The sequence below is a fragment of the Ovis canadensis genome, chromosome 15 (genome assembly GCF_042477335.2).
Source record: "Ovis canadensis isolate MfBH-ARS-UI-01 breed Bighorn chromosome 15, ARS-UI_OviCan_v2, whole genome shotgun sequence".
Classification (NCBI taxonomy): domain Eukaryota; kingdom Metazoa; phylum Chordata; class Mammalia; order Artiodactyla; family Bovidae; genus Ovis; species Ovis canadensis.
In genome coordinates this window covers 43,296,322-43,316,079 of record NC_091259.1, presented here as the reverse complement: position 1 = coordinate 43,316,079, position 19,758 = coordinate 43,296,322, and the positions used below count along the sequence as shown (strand labels likewise).

The 19,758-nt window shown below is 34.5% G+C and overlaps 1 protein-coding gene across 2 annotated transcripts in view; it reads right to left on the bottom strand.

Annotated features, from left to right (window-relative positions):
* The window catches only part of PIK3C2A (phosphatidylinositol-4-phosphate 3-kinase catalytic subunit type 2 alpha), a 114,145-nt gene that overhangs the window by 3,306 nt on the left and 91,081 nt on the right, over nucleotides 1-19,758 (bottom strand). Inside the window, exons 18-32 of one of the 2 annotated variants that reach the window (XR_011445942.1) lie at nucleotides 19,609-19,703; nucleotides 19,070-19,250; nucleotides 15,904-16,008; nucleotides 15,017-15,109; nucleotides 13,476-13,605; nucleotides 11,305-11,441; nucleotides 7,636-7,805; nucleotides 6,715-6,871; nucleotides 5,928-6,037; nucleotides 3,780-3,987; nucleotides 2,520-2,644; nucleotides 1,513-1,630; nucleotides 1,359-1,423; nucleotides 1,014-1,123; nucleotides 801-926 (exon numbers count right to left, since the gene is read on the bottom strand). Coding sequence is in view for 1 of the 2 variants with exons in the window: in XM_069554235.1 (XP_069410336.1) it covers nucleotides 801-926; nucleotides 1,014-1,123; nucleotides 1,351-1,423; nucleotides 1,513-1,630; nucleotides 2,520-2,644; nucleotides 3,780-3,987; nucleotides 5,928-6,037; nucleotides 6,715-6,871; nucleotides 7,636-7,805; nucleotides 11,305-11,441; nucleotides 13,476-13,605; nucleotides 15,017-15,109; nucleotides 15,904-16,008; nucleotides 19,070-19,250; nucleotides 19,609-19,703 (1,938 nt within the window). In the remaining variant the exon portion in view is untranslated. Of the gene's footprint in view, nucleotides 1-800; nucleotides 927-1,013; nucleotides 1,124-1,350; nucleotides 1,424-1,512; nucleotides 1,631-2,519; nucleotides 2,645-3,779; nucleotides 3,988-5,927; nucleotides 6,038-6,714; nucleotides 6,872-7,635; nucleotides 7,806-11,304; nucleotides 11,442-13,475; nucleotides 13,606-15,016; nucleotides 15,110-15,903; nucleotides 16,009-19,069; nucleotides 19,251-19,608; nucleotides 19,704-19,758 lie in introns of both variants that reach the window. The other variant, XM_069554235.1, reaches the window with a different exon arrangement.

The following is a 19,758-nucleotide window of genomic DNA, read 5'->3' as shown; positions in this document are numbered from 1 at the left end:
TTGTCATTCCTCCCAGTGTCTGACATTCAAATGCACAAAGCAGAAAATTACTATTGGCTAAAAATTAAAAACATGGTTTTTCTGAAATGGAGGTATGGGGAAGGGAAATTACAAAGCAGCCTGCCTTAAGATGATTTAATAGATCATCTTTAAAAGAGAAATAGAAGGAAGAGAATGGAAGAAAAAGAGTAGAAGGAAGCAAGTTGGGAAAAAGTAATTGTAATAATTTTATAAAAAGTGAGCGATTACAATCTCCAAAAGGAGATTGCCTTTTTTTCTGGATTTTATATACCATGAGGTGATAATTTCTGATTATCCATCATTCAGTGCAAACTTGCTAACTATAAATGCAGTTTATAGCAAATCTGGAGTGCTGTAAAGCTACTGTCTTTCAAACACTGCATTCAGCGCAAATATTTTTTCAAGAACGCTTTACCATAACTTCTGGGTATTATCTCCTTAATCAAGTCCTCTCTGTTTGACTAAGAAAACTGAAAAACTGACCACACTTCAGTTTCGTGAAAGTATATAACACTAACTAGAAAAAGACAATACTACTTTGTGAGAATAATACCAACTGTCTTCACCAAACATTTTATATGCTTTTAAACTACTGAAAGGGTATTCCATGGTTTTCATAAATTTATATCCTTGATGAAAATTCAGTATTATTTTGCTTTCAAATCCCTATCTGGAAATTTTTATGTAGATACAGTGTTAACATACATAAATAATGTGGTGTTTATGCTCAAACAGTAGTTGACTAAGAGTTAGCAGATTTTAATAGATTTTTAACTTACCATTTCATTGAATGTTGGATTCCTAGTTTTTCGTGAAATTTTGGTTTTACGTTTGGATGTTTTGTGGGTATCTGGAAGTAGGTATGTTTTGACATATGGATTTGGGTCAGCCCCATCTTCAGTAACCTGTAAAGAAATGCATTCCCTTAACAGTACTGCTTCCTACCACAGAATAGGTTTCCTCCACAATCATCATTATTTGTAATCACTCACAAGATCTTTGATGTGCATCACCATGATGAAAAGAGTACCATTTCGGTAAGAGATAGATAATTTCACTGCTCCTCCTATTTGGCCTTGAGCAGGACTGAAGGAACCTACATCTGAAAATACAAAGATGTTCATTTTTATGTGATGTTGACTGCAGTGGTTCAAGCTGCAACAAAAATTTTTGCTTTAATTCCAGGATCCTCACATGTTGGAGAAAATCTCATTCTCACTGGTTATAGACAGTAACCCCACTGTCACTCCACCACATCCACAGAGCAGTTACAGGCTTGCAGGTCATAGGGGAGCCGTGAATTATCAATAAAGAAAAAAATAATCTCACCAGCAGACCTAGCTATTCCTTCAGCTTTCTCATCCCGAAGTAAAGGGTGGAAGAAGGTACAGACAAGGTCACACTAAAGTGGAAGAGAAGAAAGATTCATTAATTTAAATATTGTGTACCACGCAAAAAAGTATGTTATTATTTTTCAGTTAGGATAGTCACCTCTGCTACATCCGTTGAAGCACTCATCAAACTCTGTAAATAATTGTTTAATTCAATTTTTCTCTTGGCTGCTACGTCTTTTACGTGTGTTCGCCCTAGAACCATTTTATTAGGAAAGCTACAAAAGACAGAAAAAAGAAGTGGGATTTAAGTAATTTCATTTGGGAGTATTTATAGAATCAATACTCAGAAATACTCTTTTATACAGTGAAATAGAAAGTGGAGCCTTAATTCACTATAATTTTTTGATTTCTTTTCCAAGTACTGGAGATGACACAGTTCAAGTATACATCATCCTTTTATGACCTTGGTACAAAAGGAATGTTGGTTTTGTTAATACACTATACTTATTGCTTATTTCCTACTTATTTCTTCTCAAGATTAACCATTCACAAGTATGCAGATCTTATCCTCCAAAACAACCGTTATTCAATAATCACAGCTATTGTAGATACCAGTAAAATGCCACAGAGCTCAAATCATCTTAACTGCTAATTTTGGTGGCAACAGAAAAACGAGACTGCACATGGAAATAAACTCATACCCACTTTTCTGCCTCCTTAATTTTGAAATCTAGTCTGAGAAGAATGTGAGTAATTCAACACAGGAATTTACTGGTCATTACCTGCATTAAAAACTGAAGGTTTCCAAAGGGCATCAAAAACAAACCTAAACACCATCATTTTGATTACTGCAGTGTCTCAATTTCTTATTTTTCAGAGAAGCTCAGTATGACCACAATAATTATTCCTGCAGTGATTTAGAAAGCTAGAAAATCCCATATATTAAGATTGTGATCATTTATTCATTCAAGAAAAACTTAGTTCCTTGTTTATGTCTAGTACATATTAGGCTCTTGGAATACCAAGGAAAATTAGTCACACACAGTCCATAGTCATACATAGTCCATTTTACACTAACTTAACACAAAGCTTTTGACCTGTACTTGGTAATAAAGAAACTGTTTCTTATTAAAACAACATTAATGAACAAGAATTAAAACATACCCTGGTAACTTCCAAAGTGGAAAAATAATACTGAGCTTATTGTGGAGTTCCTGAAACTCATCAAATGTTCGGAACACAAATGATGGCTCAAGCTGTCCATCCCTCAAAATTCGGACTACATAAATCTGAAAGGAAATCACATTGCAAACATGTTAAATTTATAATATAACCTTTCTTGATAGAAAATTTTCAGCTTGATCATTATATGTACCAAGGGCTCTTCACTTTGTAATATGTATGTCACAATAGGAAATAACAAATATAAAAATCAACGTATTTAATTACCTTCTAAGAGTATCTTTAACTATTGTCTAAGATAAGAATTGGAACATGAAAGGCATTCTATTTCTCGGATTAAATAAATGTACTTTCCAAACTTATAAGGGCAATGCATTTTCAATGAAAATATTAGCAAGTAAATTCATTAAGGAGAGCAAAGGAGAAGGCAAAACATAGTGTGACAGGGTGATGGGAAAAACCTGTTTTACTGGATATTTAAACTGCATTATAACATACTTTACAGAGTAAAATACTGGTGCACAAAGTCATTTATATCTACAGAAGACCAGAAATAAATTCAGGGATATAAACTCAGTATATTTAAAGAAGGTATTTATAAATCATAGGGGGAAACAATGGATTATTCAATTAAATGGTATCCTAAAATATTCTGTGAACATATAAAACTTTACTAATAACAGCTGAAAATCAAAATACTAGTGAAGTCACTTTCTAAACTCTATCAATTTGTCAAAAATTTAAAGGCACAAAAATAATAGCAAAAAGATAGTAATATTATACTATTGAAGGGGGAAAAAAGCACACTGAAAGATTGTTTTGTTCAAAAAACAAACTTTCTGTGCATATTTTATAATACTTCGTCCCTAGAGAGTAGAATGAGAACTTAGATTTTTAATTTATATACTTCTATACTGGTTGACTTTGTTACACTGCGCAAGCTTAACCTTTGAAATTAAGAACAAATTGAACATAAGGAGAAAAGTAAAACAGCATCACCCTTTCAGTCTTGTCTCTAAAAAGAAGAGTAACATTGGTCCCTCACGGCTTTGGAGCAAATTTACCAAGAAATAAACACCGAAAAACAGTTTAGGGATGCTCCAAGTACATTTAGGGGTTTTGGACCATCCATGGAAGAAAGAAGTACGAAAAGAACAAATGCTTGAACTTTAGCAGAGTCAGTGAAGGAAGAAGAGAACAAGACTACATGCATGAGTCTCTACTGATACCAAACAAACTTACGTAATGTTTATCTGGGTTGTATTTCTTATGGTAAGTGAAAACAGAAACTTCCTTGATTCGACCATCTTGTCTAAAGGAGTATGTTTTGGGTGAAAATGAAAGGATCGGCTCATCATTGGAAGGAAGACCAGAAAAACGCAACTGAGCAAGGTTATGAATGAAGAAGTTAAACTTTGTGGCAATGCTTCCCAAACTTGATTCAATCAGTCTACAAAATAAAATGTGTTAACACACTGAGAAAACATTCTAATTTATTTAAAATAAACAATTCCATTCCTTTTAAAAATAGTAAGTACATTCTCACTTTGTCAGGATTCCCTTTGCCCCACAGGCCAAAAACCTGTTATAATATATCTCACCCAACAAAAATATTTTAGCACAGGAAAGTTCCATCCCATCCCACTGTCTCTAATAAATGATGCTTGGATTTCTTAAGCTCTGTGGGGTCCAATACTAATTTTAATAGCTATTAGGGATAGAAGATGGTTGGTATAATGCCAAAAGATGGTTCATTTTATTCACTTTAATAAATATGGAAGGCAGTAACTAACCAGACATACAAGGAAGCAACAAAGTAATCCAAAATTCCAAAACCCCATTCTATCAAATAGTCCAACTAGTAGAATCTGGTATCTTATTCCTTCTTCAGAAAGTTATCATTTCTCTCAGTTGGAAAAAGAAGTTTTGACAAGATGCAGAGTTTGGTGGGGATAAATTTGGAAGGCAAGCCTGAATAAATCATTTTAGACAAGCAAAGGAAAACAGAATAAAGCAATACACAAAGAGGAAACTGTCAAAAGAAACTCTCTTGTGTGAGGGAAATTCACACAAAAGAGTTTGTCCTTGTTATGGAGTGAATGTTTGTGTCCTCTAAAATTCATATGCTAAAGCCCCAACTCCATAGGGCCTTTATGGAGACAGTGTCCTTATTATAATGACTTTCTTCCTCCTTTCTCTTCTCCCTCCTCCATGCGAGGAAACAGTGAGAAGGCAGTCAGTCGTCTTCAAGTTTGAATCCTCAGCAGGAAGCAAACTGGCTAGCATCTTGATCTTGGACTTCCCAGCCTCCAGAACGATGAGAAGATTCATTTCCTTTGTTTAAGTCCCCTCTCTATGGTATATGGTATATTGGTATGGCAGGCCAACTGACTAAGCTTAACATGTCTGCTTCACAGTTTGGCCCAGGGGAGCCAACAAGTCTCAATAAACAAAACAAACCTCATCAATATCTAAATTATCAGCATTAGTCTGGAAGGCTATACGAAAGTCAGCTTCCTTCAATTCAACTCAGCCCAGACTCATGAGACCAGTGTAATCTACTTCTTCTCCACTGAGAGGAATAAGGCAAGATAAAAAGCAAAGAAAAGAACATGAGCCTATGTGCTCCTTCCTCCCTTCTGTGGCATCTAATGAGGTGGCACCACCAGTCTGTGACCAACCTGGTCACCAGACGTGTAGAACATATTTGCCTACAGGAAGATTTTCTTTAAAAGTAATAATCACAAGTTCAAATGCCAGTCACTGGAATATGTGTTTCAAGCACTACATCATGTATTAACAATTTAACAGCAGTGTCCCAGAGTTCACTGTTTTAAGCACTTACGGTATCCATGAAAATTGTTATGGCAGAATCTTAAAAAATATAGTGGTATAGATATCATTTTAGGAAAAATCCTTTTATCTGGCACTGTAGAAAATGTTTTGCAAAAACTGTTCATAAATGGAATGTTTACAATTAAAATCATATATATTCCAAATATAAGATCATATTTTGAGATAAATAATTTGGGGGGTGGGGCACACTGTATGTCTTGCAAAATCTTAGTTCCTTGAACAGGGATTGAACCCAGGTCACCACTGGGTGACTCAGTGAAAGCACTGAGTCCTAACCATGGGACCACCTGGCAATTTCCAAAACAAATGTATTTTTTAAAGTGCTATTGCCAATCCTTCACATTTATTCAGTAAATAAACTTTTGAAACAAGCTTTTGATAAACCTACTACTTGATAAACCACAGCTAATACTGTGAATCACAATTTTTTCTTGTTAAGTCAGAATTTTGATATATAGCATTTGTTTAAACTAAGGAAAACAAATCAAAGCTAAACAGGGTGTGTCTTCTCTAATATATTTAAATATACCTTACCTAGTAAAGAAGATTGTAGCTTCTGCATCTGTAGTTTGGGGCTGAAGTGCATCTCTAACATATTTCAAATCCTGAATACTTGTAAGTTCTGGTAACCCTGAAGGAATCATCTATAGAAAGGAAAAAGGGCTTGTGACTCAAATTTTTTACAAGTCTGTTCCGCACCACTCCCTAAAAGCTGACCAAGTAATCAGACAAAAAGCAAATAAACGACTCAGAGTTTTGAGGAGTTTGTTGGTATTTTAGGTACCTAAAATCTCTCAGAAATAAGAAAAATCTTGGCCAAGGAGGTCAACTGTTGGAAGTCACAGTTTATGGAATAAAAACTGTGAAATCCAAACCTTCTGTGTAGTCTTCCGTTTCTATATCAATTTCAGTCACAATAATCATAGGACTTTTTTTGGCTTGTTCTCAATATACATCAAAAAAAAAACAAATAAATCTTAAGAGCACAGCTTAATGAATATCCAAAATCTGAACATATACAGGTAACGACAAAAAATATTCACCAGCATCCCATATGACACTCGCAGGGTCCCTTTCAGATACTATTCCCGCTTATCCCCAGGGTATCCACTTGAGGGTCCTTTTTTTTATTGCATGGACATATAAATGGTGTCTGGCATATTTCACATGGCAACATTTTAAAATATTTCAGTAATAATATACCTGACATTTAAAACCAGAATAAATTTTATTCCAAAAATCACATAATATCTATCTTTAGATACTGAAACATAGAAGAATTAATATAAATTAATTAAATGCTTGTAAATAACAGAGTTACCAGTGAAAGGAGGTTAAGAAAGAGGTTTGTTTGCTTTCTTATCAAGTTGTAGGCTTGACAGCAGAGGTCCACAAACAACTGGAAACGAATTGTGGGTTTTTCACCCCCATTAATGACATATGCCATGTCAGAGGTCAGCACAAAAGGAGCCCGATCCCTATTTTAAAAGTACAAAAAAAAAAAAAAAAGAAAAGAAAAGAAAAGAAAGTATATACGAAGTATTATTTACAGAAGATATGCAAATAAGTGCTATTGCTATTACATGGTTATTGAACTAAAGTTACCTAAGCCATAGCAATTTCTAACTGGGTTACTTAATATCAGGAAATTCTGAATTTACATAATTCTAAAAAATTCACATTTCAAGGAAAACCATCATATAATCTCATTATTTGGGTAGAATTTATATATGATATTTTCCAAGGTGATTATCAGTCTACACACAACCAGAGATCAAACAGTATATACAAATGAATATAGAGAAAACTTTTCTATTTGTTGCCATTATACAATTGGGAACATTTCTAATAGGTACCCTAACTAGATAAGACAAAATAGACCTTAATTCATTCAACAAAGGTTACACACACATATACATTCTTCTCTATTACATGGTAAACTCATCTTTTAAAGCCTTTTTCATCCCTAGTTATGCTGAAAGGGAGCAACAAGGCAAAGAACAGCAAGAAAATTTTTTTAAAACTGAAGTTTAGTTGATATAAAATATTATGTTACAGGTATAGAATAAAGTGATTCACAATTTTTAAAGATTCTCCATTTATAATTATAAACTATTGGCTATATTTTGTATGTTATACAATATATCCTTATAGCTTATTTTATATGATAATAGTTTGGGACATTAATTTGTGAAATAGGAAGTGCCTCTATTTTCTTTAGCAATAATAACAATAGTAGTACCTTTTGAAGCTACCAAACATCTGGGCGTGGCCCAAAAACTTTCCAAAGTCAATATGAAACATGTGTCCTGTGCTTCGAAGCATTATATTGTCATTGTGTCGATCACAGATGCCTAAAACATAGGTGGCTACACAGCATCCAGCACAAGAATAGATAAAATTCTCAGAAGCCTATAATAAAGATAAATTATCTTAGGAAAGATAAAATTATCTTAGGAAGGAAAAATAAAGGGAAAATAAAATTATCTTAGGAAAAAGATTACTTTTAAAGGAGGCAGGGTTACAAAGATTAAAGTAATTTATCACTCATTGAAAACACAATTCTATTCTACTTTCTCAATAGTTTGTAAACTGGGTTATGGTAACAGATACCAGTTTTTCAAAAGTAAACACCCTTCTAAGAGTAATTGCCCCTTCTGTCTAGCTTTTGTTTCACAGCAGGTAGAGATTCTGCCAGTCTCTACTTAGGGTATAACGTGCCTTGGAACATCTTTTAAGCATCACGTTTCTGGAACCCTGCTCTTCACAGGCTCTGCTCCTTACCACAAGCTGTTTAACACTGGAACAAAGATTAATCTAAATAAAGGATTTTTTTTTTTCCTTTTTTGGCGTGTAGGAATGACGTGTAAAGAAAGTAAACTTGTATCTTTAAACATCTAATAATATAATGAATGTGCTTTGTCATCCATTTAGTGACTATGTGTCATCATCAAGTTTCTCAAAGCTGGAAGAACTTTCATGTTAGCCCCGCCTGTCCTAGGGATTAAATTAATAATATAATATCACATCAGTCAGTCAGTCAGTTCAGCCGCTCAGTCGTGTCTGACTCTTTGCGACCCCATGAATTGCAGCACGCCAGGCCTCCCTGTTTATCACCAACTCCCGGAGTTCACTCAGACTCAAGTCCATCGAATCGGTGATGCCATCCAGCCATCTCATTCTCTGTCGTCTCCTTCTCCTCCTGCTCCCAATCTCTCCCAGCATCAAAGTCTTTTCCAATGAGTCAGCTCTTTGCATGAGGTGGCCAAAGTACTGGAGTTTCAGCTTTAGCATTATTCCTTCCAAAGAAACCCCAGGGCTGATCTCCTTCAGAATCGACTGGTTGGATCTCCTTGCAGTCCAAGGGACTCTCAAGAGTCTTCTCCAACACCACAGTTCAAAAGCATCAATTCTTCGGCGCTCAGCCTTCTGCACAGTCCAACTCTCATATCCATACATGACTACTGGAAAAACCATAGCCTTGACTAGACGGACCTTAGTCGACAAAGTAATGTCTCTGCTTTTGAATATGCTGTCTAGGTTGGTCTTAACTTTCCTTCCAAGGAGTAAGCGTCTTTTAATTTCATGGCTGCAGTCACCATCTGCAGTGCTTTTGGAGCCCCCAAAAATAAAGTCTGCCACTGTTTCCACTGTTTCCCCATCTATTTCCCATGGAGTGATGGGACTAGATGCCATGGTCTTCGTTTTCTGAATGTTGAGCTTTAAGCCAACATTTTTACTCTCCTCTTTCACTTTCATCAAGAGGCTTTTGAGTTCCTCTTCACTTTCTGCCATAAGGGTGGTGTCATCTGCATATCTGACGTTATTGGTATTTCTCCCAGCAATCTTGATTCCAGCTTGTGTTTCTTCTAGCCCAGCATTTCTCATGATGTACTCTGCATAGAAGTTAAATAAGCAGGGTGACAGTATACAGCCTTGACGTACTCCTTTTCCTATTTGGAAGTAGTCTGTTGTTCCATGTCCAGTTCTAACTGTTGCTTCCTGGCCTGCATACATATTTCTCAAGAGGCAGGTTAGGTGGTCTGGTACTCCCATCTCTCTCAGAATTTTCCCCAGTTTATTGTGATCCACACAGTCAAAGGCTTTGGCATAGTCAATAAAGCAGAAATAGATGTTTTTCTGGAATTCTCTTGCTTTTTCCATGATCCAGCGGATGTTGGCAATTTGATCTCTGGTTCCTCTGCCTTTTCTAAAACCAGCTTGAACGTCAGGAAGTTCACGTAGAAGGATACAATTGTATACAATGCACATTTTAATGTAAAGCACATGTTGTTCACTCACTTTGCGACCTCACAGAATGCAGCACACCCCACTCCTTTGTCCTCACCATCTGCCAGAGTTTGCTAAAATTCATATCCATTGGGTCAGTGATACTAATCTAACCATTCCATCCTCCACTGCCCCCTTCTCCTTTTGCCTCCAGCCTTTTCCAGCATCAGGGTCTTTTCCAATGAGTTGACTCTTCACATCAGGTGGCCAAAGTACTGCAGCTTCAGCTTCAGCATCAGCCCTTCCAATGAATATTCAGGATTGATTTCTTTTAGGATTGACTGGTTTGATCTCTGTGCAGTCCAAGGGATTTTCAAGAATCTTCTCTAGCTTCACAATTTGAAAGCATCAATTCTTTGGTGCTCAGACTTCTTTATAGTCCAACTCTCAAATCTATACATAGTTACTGGAAAAACTGTAGCTTTGAGTATATGAACATTGGTGGGAAAAGTGATGTGATTAAAAGTGATTAAAAAGCTTTTTAGTATGCTGCCAAGGTTTGTCATAGCTTTCCTTCCAAGGAGCAAGCATCTTTTAATTTGCTGGTTGCAATCACCATCTGAGTGATTTTGGAGCCCAAGAAAATAAAATCTGTCACTGCTTCCACTTTTTTCCCTTCTATTTGCCATGAAGTGATGGGACCAGATATCATGATCTTCATTTTATTAATGTTGAGTTAAAAGCACATGCATTTATTCTCAAGACACCACATTTCTGAGTGAAAATCATAAGGCACTACATGCTCAAGGGATTAATTTTATTCCATAACTCTGTAGACATTATTAGTGATGATAATGGTGATGGTAAGAGCATATGTTTACACAGCACTTATCACAAACCAGGCATTGCACTAGTCTCTCTCTACATACACACTCATACTATTTACATTAGTGTAAATAGTATTTACATCATTCTTTTGTTATAAGATTTTAAATAAATTCAATATGACATATACACACAAACATGCATCACCATTAAAACTGTATCACCATTAAAAGTGTTCTTGAGTCTTTCTTAGATCAATTTAGGATTGTTAGAAGCCTTATGTGCTAAGAGATTTCCCTTTCCTATTATGTAATTCAAAAGTATAATAAACAAAAACTTGATGCCTCCTACAGGAAGAATATCAATTATAGAATTTATTTTATGTAGTGCTTTACATATATTAATTCATTTAATTTTCACAATTATCTTATACATTATTTTTTACAGTCATAATATATACTATACTGTTTTATAGCAAAGATCACTGATGCACAAGAGGTTAAGTCAACCGATTCTTATAGTTTGTCAGTGACTTGGGACCTGAATTCAAGCTCAGAGAGCTTGAATCTTCTATTTCTTCTTCACAATCTTCTATTAACATATTTTCATGAAATACAACAGTCTGTGTTATAAAAATACCTCTGGTTTTGCTGGCCTCTAAATATATGTTTGGAATTTTTATCTTTTTTTGTAATTTAGTATTGGTTTCACTCAGATCCTTGCCATTAAAAGCATTCTGTTTTTTATTCTTTTCTTTACTTGGAGAAAAATGCTGTTTTCACAACTTAAAACTGAATGACTAGTCACAAGAGCTGGAAAATGAAAGCAGTTGAGAATATGGAGACTAGTTAATTACCTTTTCATATTCCTCTTCAGAAGGGTTGTATTTCCTCAGCCACTCAGCAAGCGGTTTATCTTTAAAGGATCCAGTCACACCATATTCCACTTGGATTTTCCTGAGGGTATCTGAAGCAGGAACTAGCTCCACCATGCCTTTAGCAACAAAACATTAAGACATGTGAAAATGTATCCCTGCAAATGCACAGCTTTTGATGTTTGACATAAGATACCAGTTAAGAATAATCATTTAAAAAAAATCAACTCTGGCAGCCCATACTAGGAAGTGTGAACAATCAAAATTATCAATATAAAAATCAATTTTATTTTCAAAAGTACCCAAGATATAAAACTGAATTTGACTATTTGAGACTTTATATCTGTATATCCATGTGCTACCCCCACAAAGAGTAACAATTTTAATTACAAACTAGGTAAAACTGATTCCACTAATAAAGCTACTTATAAGATATATGCTGTCCCATTTCAGCACAAAAGAAGCTTCTCTATAGCATGTATCTGGGCAATGTAAGAGTGTTTCAGAGTATAGGAAGCCCTTTCAAAGGGAAGAACAGATTAAGATGGTCTTTGTGATGTGTCTGAGTCTCAGGTACATGTTTTCTCTTCCTTACTGAAATGTAAATGCTGTACTTATGTAGAAAAATCTCAAAAATATATGTCTTGAAACACAAATCCACATAGAGAACTGTACCTTTTGTGTTTAAAAAAAAGACTATTATGTATGTTGGAACATACACAAAATAGTCTCAGAAAGAGAATTCCCTGAGTTAGAGAATTCTCTGAGTTAGGACTCAGAGTTTCACTGCTGGGGTCACAAGTTCAATCGCTAGTCAGGGAACTAAGATTCCTGCATGCTGTGCGATATGGCAAAAAAAATTTAAAAATAAAAAAAAAGTAGTCTCAGAAACCTATGTAAATGGTTATATTCTGGGGCCAGGCTGCCAAGAGGTGTGGGTGAAAACTAGGATTCCAATTTATTCTATTACAGGCTATATGGATATTTTACTATATGTGTATATAGAATAAAGATACAGATACAGAGACCTGCTCTGAAGAAAGGACTAGGCTAAGGTTTCCAGGCCATTCCAAAAGAAGGCATTCAAAAGAAAGCATTCAGGGCCAGGTTATAATCCCAGTAGTCTAGTCACACATGGCAGAGTGAATTCATTTGAATCTTTTATGTTGCTTAATTACATCATCTGATTTATAGTTCACAGTGACATGCTCTTTCAATGAATATCTGCATCCCGATTTTATGAGTATGATTAATCAAATTTTTAATATACATACAAATTTCTAATTTCTTTATCAAACACATACACATACAAACTACTATGTACAAAACAGTGGATAAAAGTTCATAATGATACAAAGTACAATTATCCTCTAAGGGAACTTAAAATGAATCTAGCAGAGAAGACGCAATGTCTGGTAAGTATTAAAGACAACTGCAGAACCTGGAGAAGGGAGGATTACTATACACTGATTATTTTAGGCTGAGGTGCTTGTTAAAAACTTCAGTTTTTAACCATGTGAACGTGGTTTCTTCATTTGAAAAATAAGGACACAGAAAGATAACACAAAGATAATGCAAACACAAAGATAACACAAAGATAATGCAAAGCTTTAGCACAAGGCAAGGCACAAGGTAAGCCTTGTGTTAGAAACAACATAAAAAGGAGGAAGTTCATTGCCTACAAAATTACACAGAATTCCATAAGAGAAAAGAGCTCAACTATATGAAATAAGTATGGTGACAGAAAAACTAATCCAAGCAAATGACAGACTCATATTAAGGAATCTCTCTTGATAAAGTGACTTCTATTTTACAAGACGTACTATCTTGCAAGATCAGGGCTACTCATTGGGTTATTATAGAATATCAGCAAGAATTCTTAAAATTTACTTGATTGCCCCCTTTTTGAGGAATTATTCTGACCAGGGATCGAACCTGTGCCCCTTTGTAGAGGAAAGGCAGAGTCTTAACCAGTGGACCATGAGGGAAGTCTCTGACCTGATTTCCTTTTGATAAGATAAAGACTATACATTCTAACCTGAGAAAGCAAAGTGATATGGTTGAGATCACAGACCAGCATCAGGACCATGTGAGCATGAACACTCTGAGCATTATCCAAGGGAAAAAAAAAAGACTACATCTAACAGATTTACCTCGATCTCTGCCAGTTGAGAGACATTTGAAAATTACCATCCTCAGATCTAGTCCTTCTTTAAGCCAGATCTTGTCCATAATCTTTATCATTTGCAAAGCTAACATATCTTGCCGAAGATCTTCACCAACCTTGAAATCAAGGAAGCAAAATGAAACTTGTATATTTCCAAAAGCCTTAATAGATTACATATAAAAAAGGGGGGAGGAGTAGGGAGAAGGGAATAGAGAAAAGAGTAAAGAATAAAATGAACTGAACCATCTTTTTATTCTTCTGCAGCATCCCAGAGAAAGTTACTTAACTTCTTTATGTCTCAATTTCCTGATCTGTACACTTTAAAAGACTGGGTTTTACAGTATAAGTATTATATTCAATTTTTTAAAGGGGCAATATGGGGGATCTTTTTGATGATCAAAATATTTCATATCTTGACTGTATCGATGTCAACATCCTAACTGTAATATTGTATAAGATAATATCATTGTGTAGAGGGTATGCAGGATTTCTGTGTAATTTCTTAAAGTGAACTATGAATCTACAATGATCAGTTTACTTTAAAAAAAAGTTAGCTCTCCAAAAATGAATTCCAACTGGAATTACATCAAGTTTTCATTTTCTTCTTAAATTGGATAAAATAAGTTTAAAAACACATTAATGATAAATACATTTTTGAGATGAGCCAAGAAAATTATGGGGGGAAAAAAAGAGTTAATTTGCCTTAAAAAAATTACAACATACAAAATTACTGTATTCAAAAAGATGAGACTGTTTTAGGAAAAGGCAAAGACATCAGTAAAATAAAATGGAGTCCAAAACCAGATCTGAGTATATGGGAACTTGCTATATATATCAAAGGTGGTTGACTAATCAAACTCATTGAATTAACTAAATCTCTACATTCTTTCCTAAAAATAATACTAACTGTGACTGCAACAGAGAAAACTTTGATTGCTAATGCATGTGTGTGCATGCTCAGTTGTGTCTGACTCTTTGCGATCCAGTGGACTGTAGCCTGCCAGGCTCCTCTGTCCACTGAATTTTCCAGTCAAGAATACTGAGTGGGTTGCCATTTCCTTCTCTAGGGGATCTTCCTGACCCAGGGATCGAACCATGTCTCTTAAGTCTCCTGCACTGGCAGGAAGATTCTTTACTGGTGCCCCTTTACCACGCACCTGGAAGCTCTGATTGGTAACAGGTTTCCACAGGTAAGTTACATGTTTTCAAAAACAGTGCCAGTTCATAGTTTTGCCATTTCACTCTGCACATCTCTAAGGTGTACCATTTACATCATACTCTGGGTGAAGGGCACTACCTGGAGCTGTGATATACTTAACTAGCATAAGATGGCCATATGCAGCAGCTCTAGCCCAGAGTTGCACTTGTTCCCAAATCCATTTGGAGACAGTTTATAGCAGTAATAATTTTTCACAGCTATTCAATTTCATTAAACACTAAATAAAATTACTTTTCCAATTCTCAAAAAGGAATTTGAGAAAAGAATTTTTAAATTACAAACAAACAAAGTCACCTTATTCTGCTCACCTTAAACATGACATTAATTTCTTCCCCCATTGGATCAGCATTCACCATTGTGACTTTCAAGGGCACAGCATTAGAACTGAAGAAGGAACATGACTACAAATACAATACGTTAAGCATTAAAATGATAATACGGAAATGAAAATAAACTGAACAAACTCATTAGCAGACATCAAATTTAAAATTAAACTGGTTAAAAAACTAATTTAAGACTGTGAGAGTAATTTTAAAAAAACAACAAACAAAATCCAAAGGGAAAATGTAATCCCCACTACCCCCACCTTCAGTGACATACATACAACCCAGTCACCCCCTGTTATAGTCCAATGAAGAGTAGCCATATGTCAACTTTAAAAAAATTAAATCTGAGACTTTCAAAATAACAGACTCTAATGGATGAATTAACTGGTTGCTTTTGCTGAACTCATGTTAGAGAAAAATCCATTATTTGTATTATTATTAGCCCAATTAAAAATACAATTACTCAATTTTGATATTACAACTACTTTTTAATGACTCTAAAAAGTGTTATAAACCTTTGAAGAGTCCACATGGCCATTCACAAGGAAGGTAAAAAACTGCCTACCTGTGACTGATGAGTTTTACCATTGGAATTATAACATATGCAACTATTATACCATAGCAAAAATAATTTATTTCAAGTCAATAAATAATTTCATTCTCCTTTTTTGTTCAGGAATGGTAATTAGATAAGCATATACTGAGATAAAAACAGATCTTACATAAACACACATCCAGAAGTACTTATAACCAACCTATGCACTTATAACCAACCTATGTACTGCATTTGCCTTAAGCATAGCTGCCCACCTGCCTTTTTATTACACAATATTTGAAAATGTAATATGAACTAAAGTATTTTATGTCACCTTAATATTTAATTCTTTTGCCACAAGACTTGGATTGAGAGGAAGACGGCATTTACTTTTTAGAAAAAAGGACTGCACTCGTTCCATACTCCTTTGGAGGACAACCTAGTTAAAGAAATTGATATTTTAAGTACATAATGAAAATGAAGACCTATTTTTCAGACAACAAAAGCATGATGTGGACCCAATTTTTTAAATGCCCAACTGTCATGTGGTCAAAAACAGCTGTTGCTAAAGAAAGTTAATTTTACTATAAAAATAAAATTTACAGCAAAGACTATAAACATAAGGGGGAAGTACATATGCTCATATTTAACATATTTGTTAATACTAACAGTCAAATAAACAAATAGAGATTAAATAATAACGAGATACCAATTTTTATCTAACATGAAAAATTTAAGATAACATCCAGTGCTGGGAACAGGGTCAGAAATAGATACTTTCATAATCTATTGGTGGGGAGTGGAGTCTTCACTGGTTAATTTTTGTTTTTGATATTGTAATTTAATATAAACTATTATAACTGAAAATGAATTAGCTCTTGACTGAATTATTTCATCTGTAGGATTATCCTATAAAGGAATACTAGCAAAAGGGCAAACACTTACACATTCAAGTTCATCACAGAACTGTTCAGGAAAAGAAAAATGTATAAACAACCTGCATAGATGTAATGGTTCATAATTTATGCTACCATACCTTGTAATACTATGTTCTCATTAAGAAACAAAAAGTGTAATTATATGTACTGACATGAATTCTCCAAGTCAAAAAAAAAAAGCAATTTACAAATTAAAAAAGCATTATTGCTAAAAGAAATTAAAGATCAAAGATATCCCACATTCATGAACTAAAAGACTTATTAATTACTAAGATTGTGATATTTCCCAAATATTGATCTACAAATTCAACACAATCTTTATCAAAACTCCAACTGCTCTTTTTGCAGAAATGGGAAGGCTGATACTAAAATTCATATAGTATTATAAGGGACTTCCAAACAGCCAAACAATCTTGAAAAACAAAAAGTTGGAGGACTCACACTTTCTGATTTCAAAACCTGCTACAAAGCTATGTAATGAAAAAAGTACAGTGTGAAGACAGAGATATAGATCAATGGAACAGAACTGAGAGTCCAGAAATAAACCCATACAACTATGGTCAACAGATTCTCAACTATGGTGCTGAGTTTATTCAATAGGAAAGAACAGTTCCTTTAGCAGATGGTGTAGCAACACCTGGATAACCACACGTAAAAGAATGAAGTTGGGACTCTTAGCTCATAGAACAAAGCAAACAAATAACAACAAAAATAACCTCAAAATGGATCAAAGACTTTTTAAAAGTGAACCTATAAAACTCCTAGAAAACCTAAGTGTACATCATTGTGACCTTGGATTTGACAATGAATTCTTAGACAGGATAGTAAAAGAACAAGCAACAAAAGGAAAAAAAAATTAGATTTCATAAAATTAAAATCTTCTGTGCATCAAAGTACATTACGAAGGAAATAAAAATACACAAAATGGGAGAAAATATTTACAAACAGTGTATCTGATAGTGTCCAGAATACATAAAGAACTCTAACAATTCAACAATAAAAAGACAAATCAATTAAAAAGGACTTAGAAATTTCTCCACAGAAGAAATACAAATGGCCAATAAACAAATGAAAATAAGCTCCAAATCATTAGTCATTAGACAAATGCAAATCAAAACTACCATGAGATACCACTACACATCCACTAGGATGACTATAGTTTAAAAAAACTAAAAATAAATTGTGGTGAGGATATGGAGAAAATGAAACCCTCATTTGTTTTTTTGTTATTGTCACTAAGTCATGTTCGACTCTTTGGGAAGCCATGGACTGTAGCCTGCCAGGCTCTTCTGTCCACGGTGTTTTCCAGGGGAGAATACTGAAGTAGGTAGCCATTTCCTTCTCCACGGGATCTTCCCGACCCAGGGACTGAACCCGTATGTCTCCTGAATCTCCTACATTAGCAGGCGGATTCTTTACCACTGAACCCTCATACCTTACAAGTATTATACCAGAATTATAAAATGGTGAAGCTACTTTAGGAAACAGTTCAGTGGTTCCTCAAAAAACATAGAATTACTATATGATATAGTAATTCTAGGCAAAGTGAAAACAGATGTTCAAACAAAGAACTTACACACAAATATTCACGGCGGCACTATTCAGCAATAGTCACATAATAGAAACAAGTTTGATGTCCATCAATAGATGAATGGATAAAGAAAATGTGCTATTATTTACCCAATGGAACACTATTAAATACACCTGCCAGAATATAAATGAATCTTTAAAACATTAGGCTAAGAAATTAGACACAAAAGGCCACATGCTGCATGATTACATTTATATGAAATGTCCAAAATAGGTAAATCCATAGAGATAGAAAACATATTAGCTCTTAACAGGACCTGGGAGGAGAAGGGAATAAGGAGTGAGGGGGTTTGTGGTATATATAGGCTCTCTTTCTGTTGTGATGAAAATATTCTGGAATAGATAGTGGTGGTAATTGCAATACACTATAAATGTACTAACAATCAATGAACTGTACACTTTGGTTAAAATAGTGAATTTTAGCTAAAAAAAAAAACAACAAACAACCCCATATGTATATATATATATGTTTCTATAATTATAATTCTTTAACTCCAAAAACTTGTATATACACTTAAGTGTATATATGTGTAAAGCCATATAAAATGACCAAGCAGGATATAAACTATGAAGAAGATACCCACAGGGAAAAACCCAAACTGGAAACGTCCTAATTTTTTACTCTGTAAGCTTGTAAGCTTATCCATTTGAACTTCTTCAACAGTAGCATCAATTCATACATTTTTATTACTTTTACAATCACAAAAAAGTGAGAAAGCAAAACAATACGAAACAAACTCAAAAGAACAATTTTGATCGGAAAGAACTTAATAAGCATGGAAATGAAAGGGAACTGAGTTAGGATTTAAAATCTTTTCCAATAGATTTTAAGCAACCTTTGAATTAATCTGCTTAAGACAGCATAGGTAAGTTCTGCTGGATGTCTACTGAAAAAGAATAAAAGCTTAACTTGTCAGCACTGCGAAGAGTCTTTAACATCAAAACATTTATGTTCTCTCTGTGGGTACATACCTGTCTGGCTGATCCACTAGCCTGTCTTACTTTTTCTGCTACTCCTCCTAAAAGCTGTACAAGCTTTGTTTGCTTCAAAAGTTCTTCTCTGAGTCCTTTTCCTCCTACTGAGAGGAGAGCACCCAAAACATGTTCATATCGGGCACCAAACTGTGCATCATGCAGAGCATCCTTGAGGAGCCTAATACAGCAAAATATTTATGTCAGCCACTTTCAAGACCTAGATTAATGTCTCTCAAAAATCAGCTTAAAAAGTTTAATTTGGGGTATCTAGGAATTAATTTTAAGCTATACAAGCAAGAAAAACTCTTTCAATATTACAGAGATCTAACATGCCAAGTAATTCTGCAATAGAGGGTTCTGTTACTTCTGGTGTTATTTCTAAATACATAAAAACTTAGCTTCTTTACAATAGTCACTTCAATAAAACATCTGGTATCAACAGCAAATAGTCTGAGCATACTGTTTAGACTTTTTGAGTGTCATTTGCACAAATAATAGGAACAGAAATAAAGTACTTAAGAAAATTTAAATCTTACCAATATAAATGGTGTGCTATCTGTATATTTCCCAACGCTCTGGACAGAAGGAAGTGCACTAATGAACTATTCAAGTAAATTTCATATTTCAAAGCCTACATGCAAAGAAAAATAAGAATCAGTAGTTGTCAAACCCATACTACATTGTTA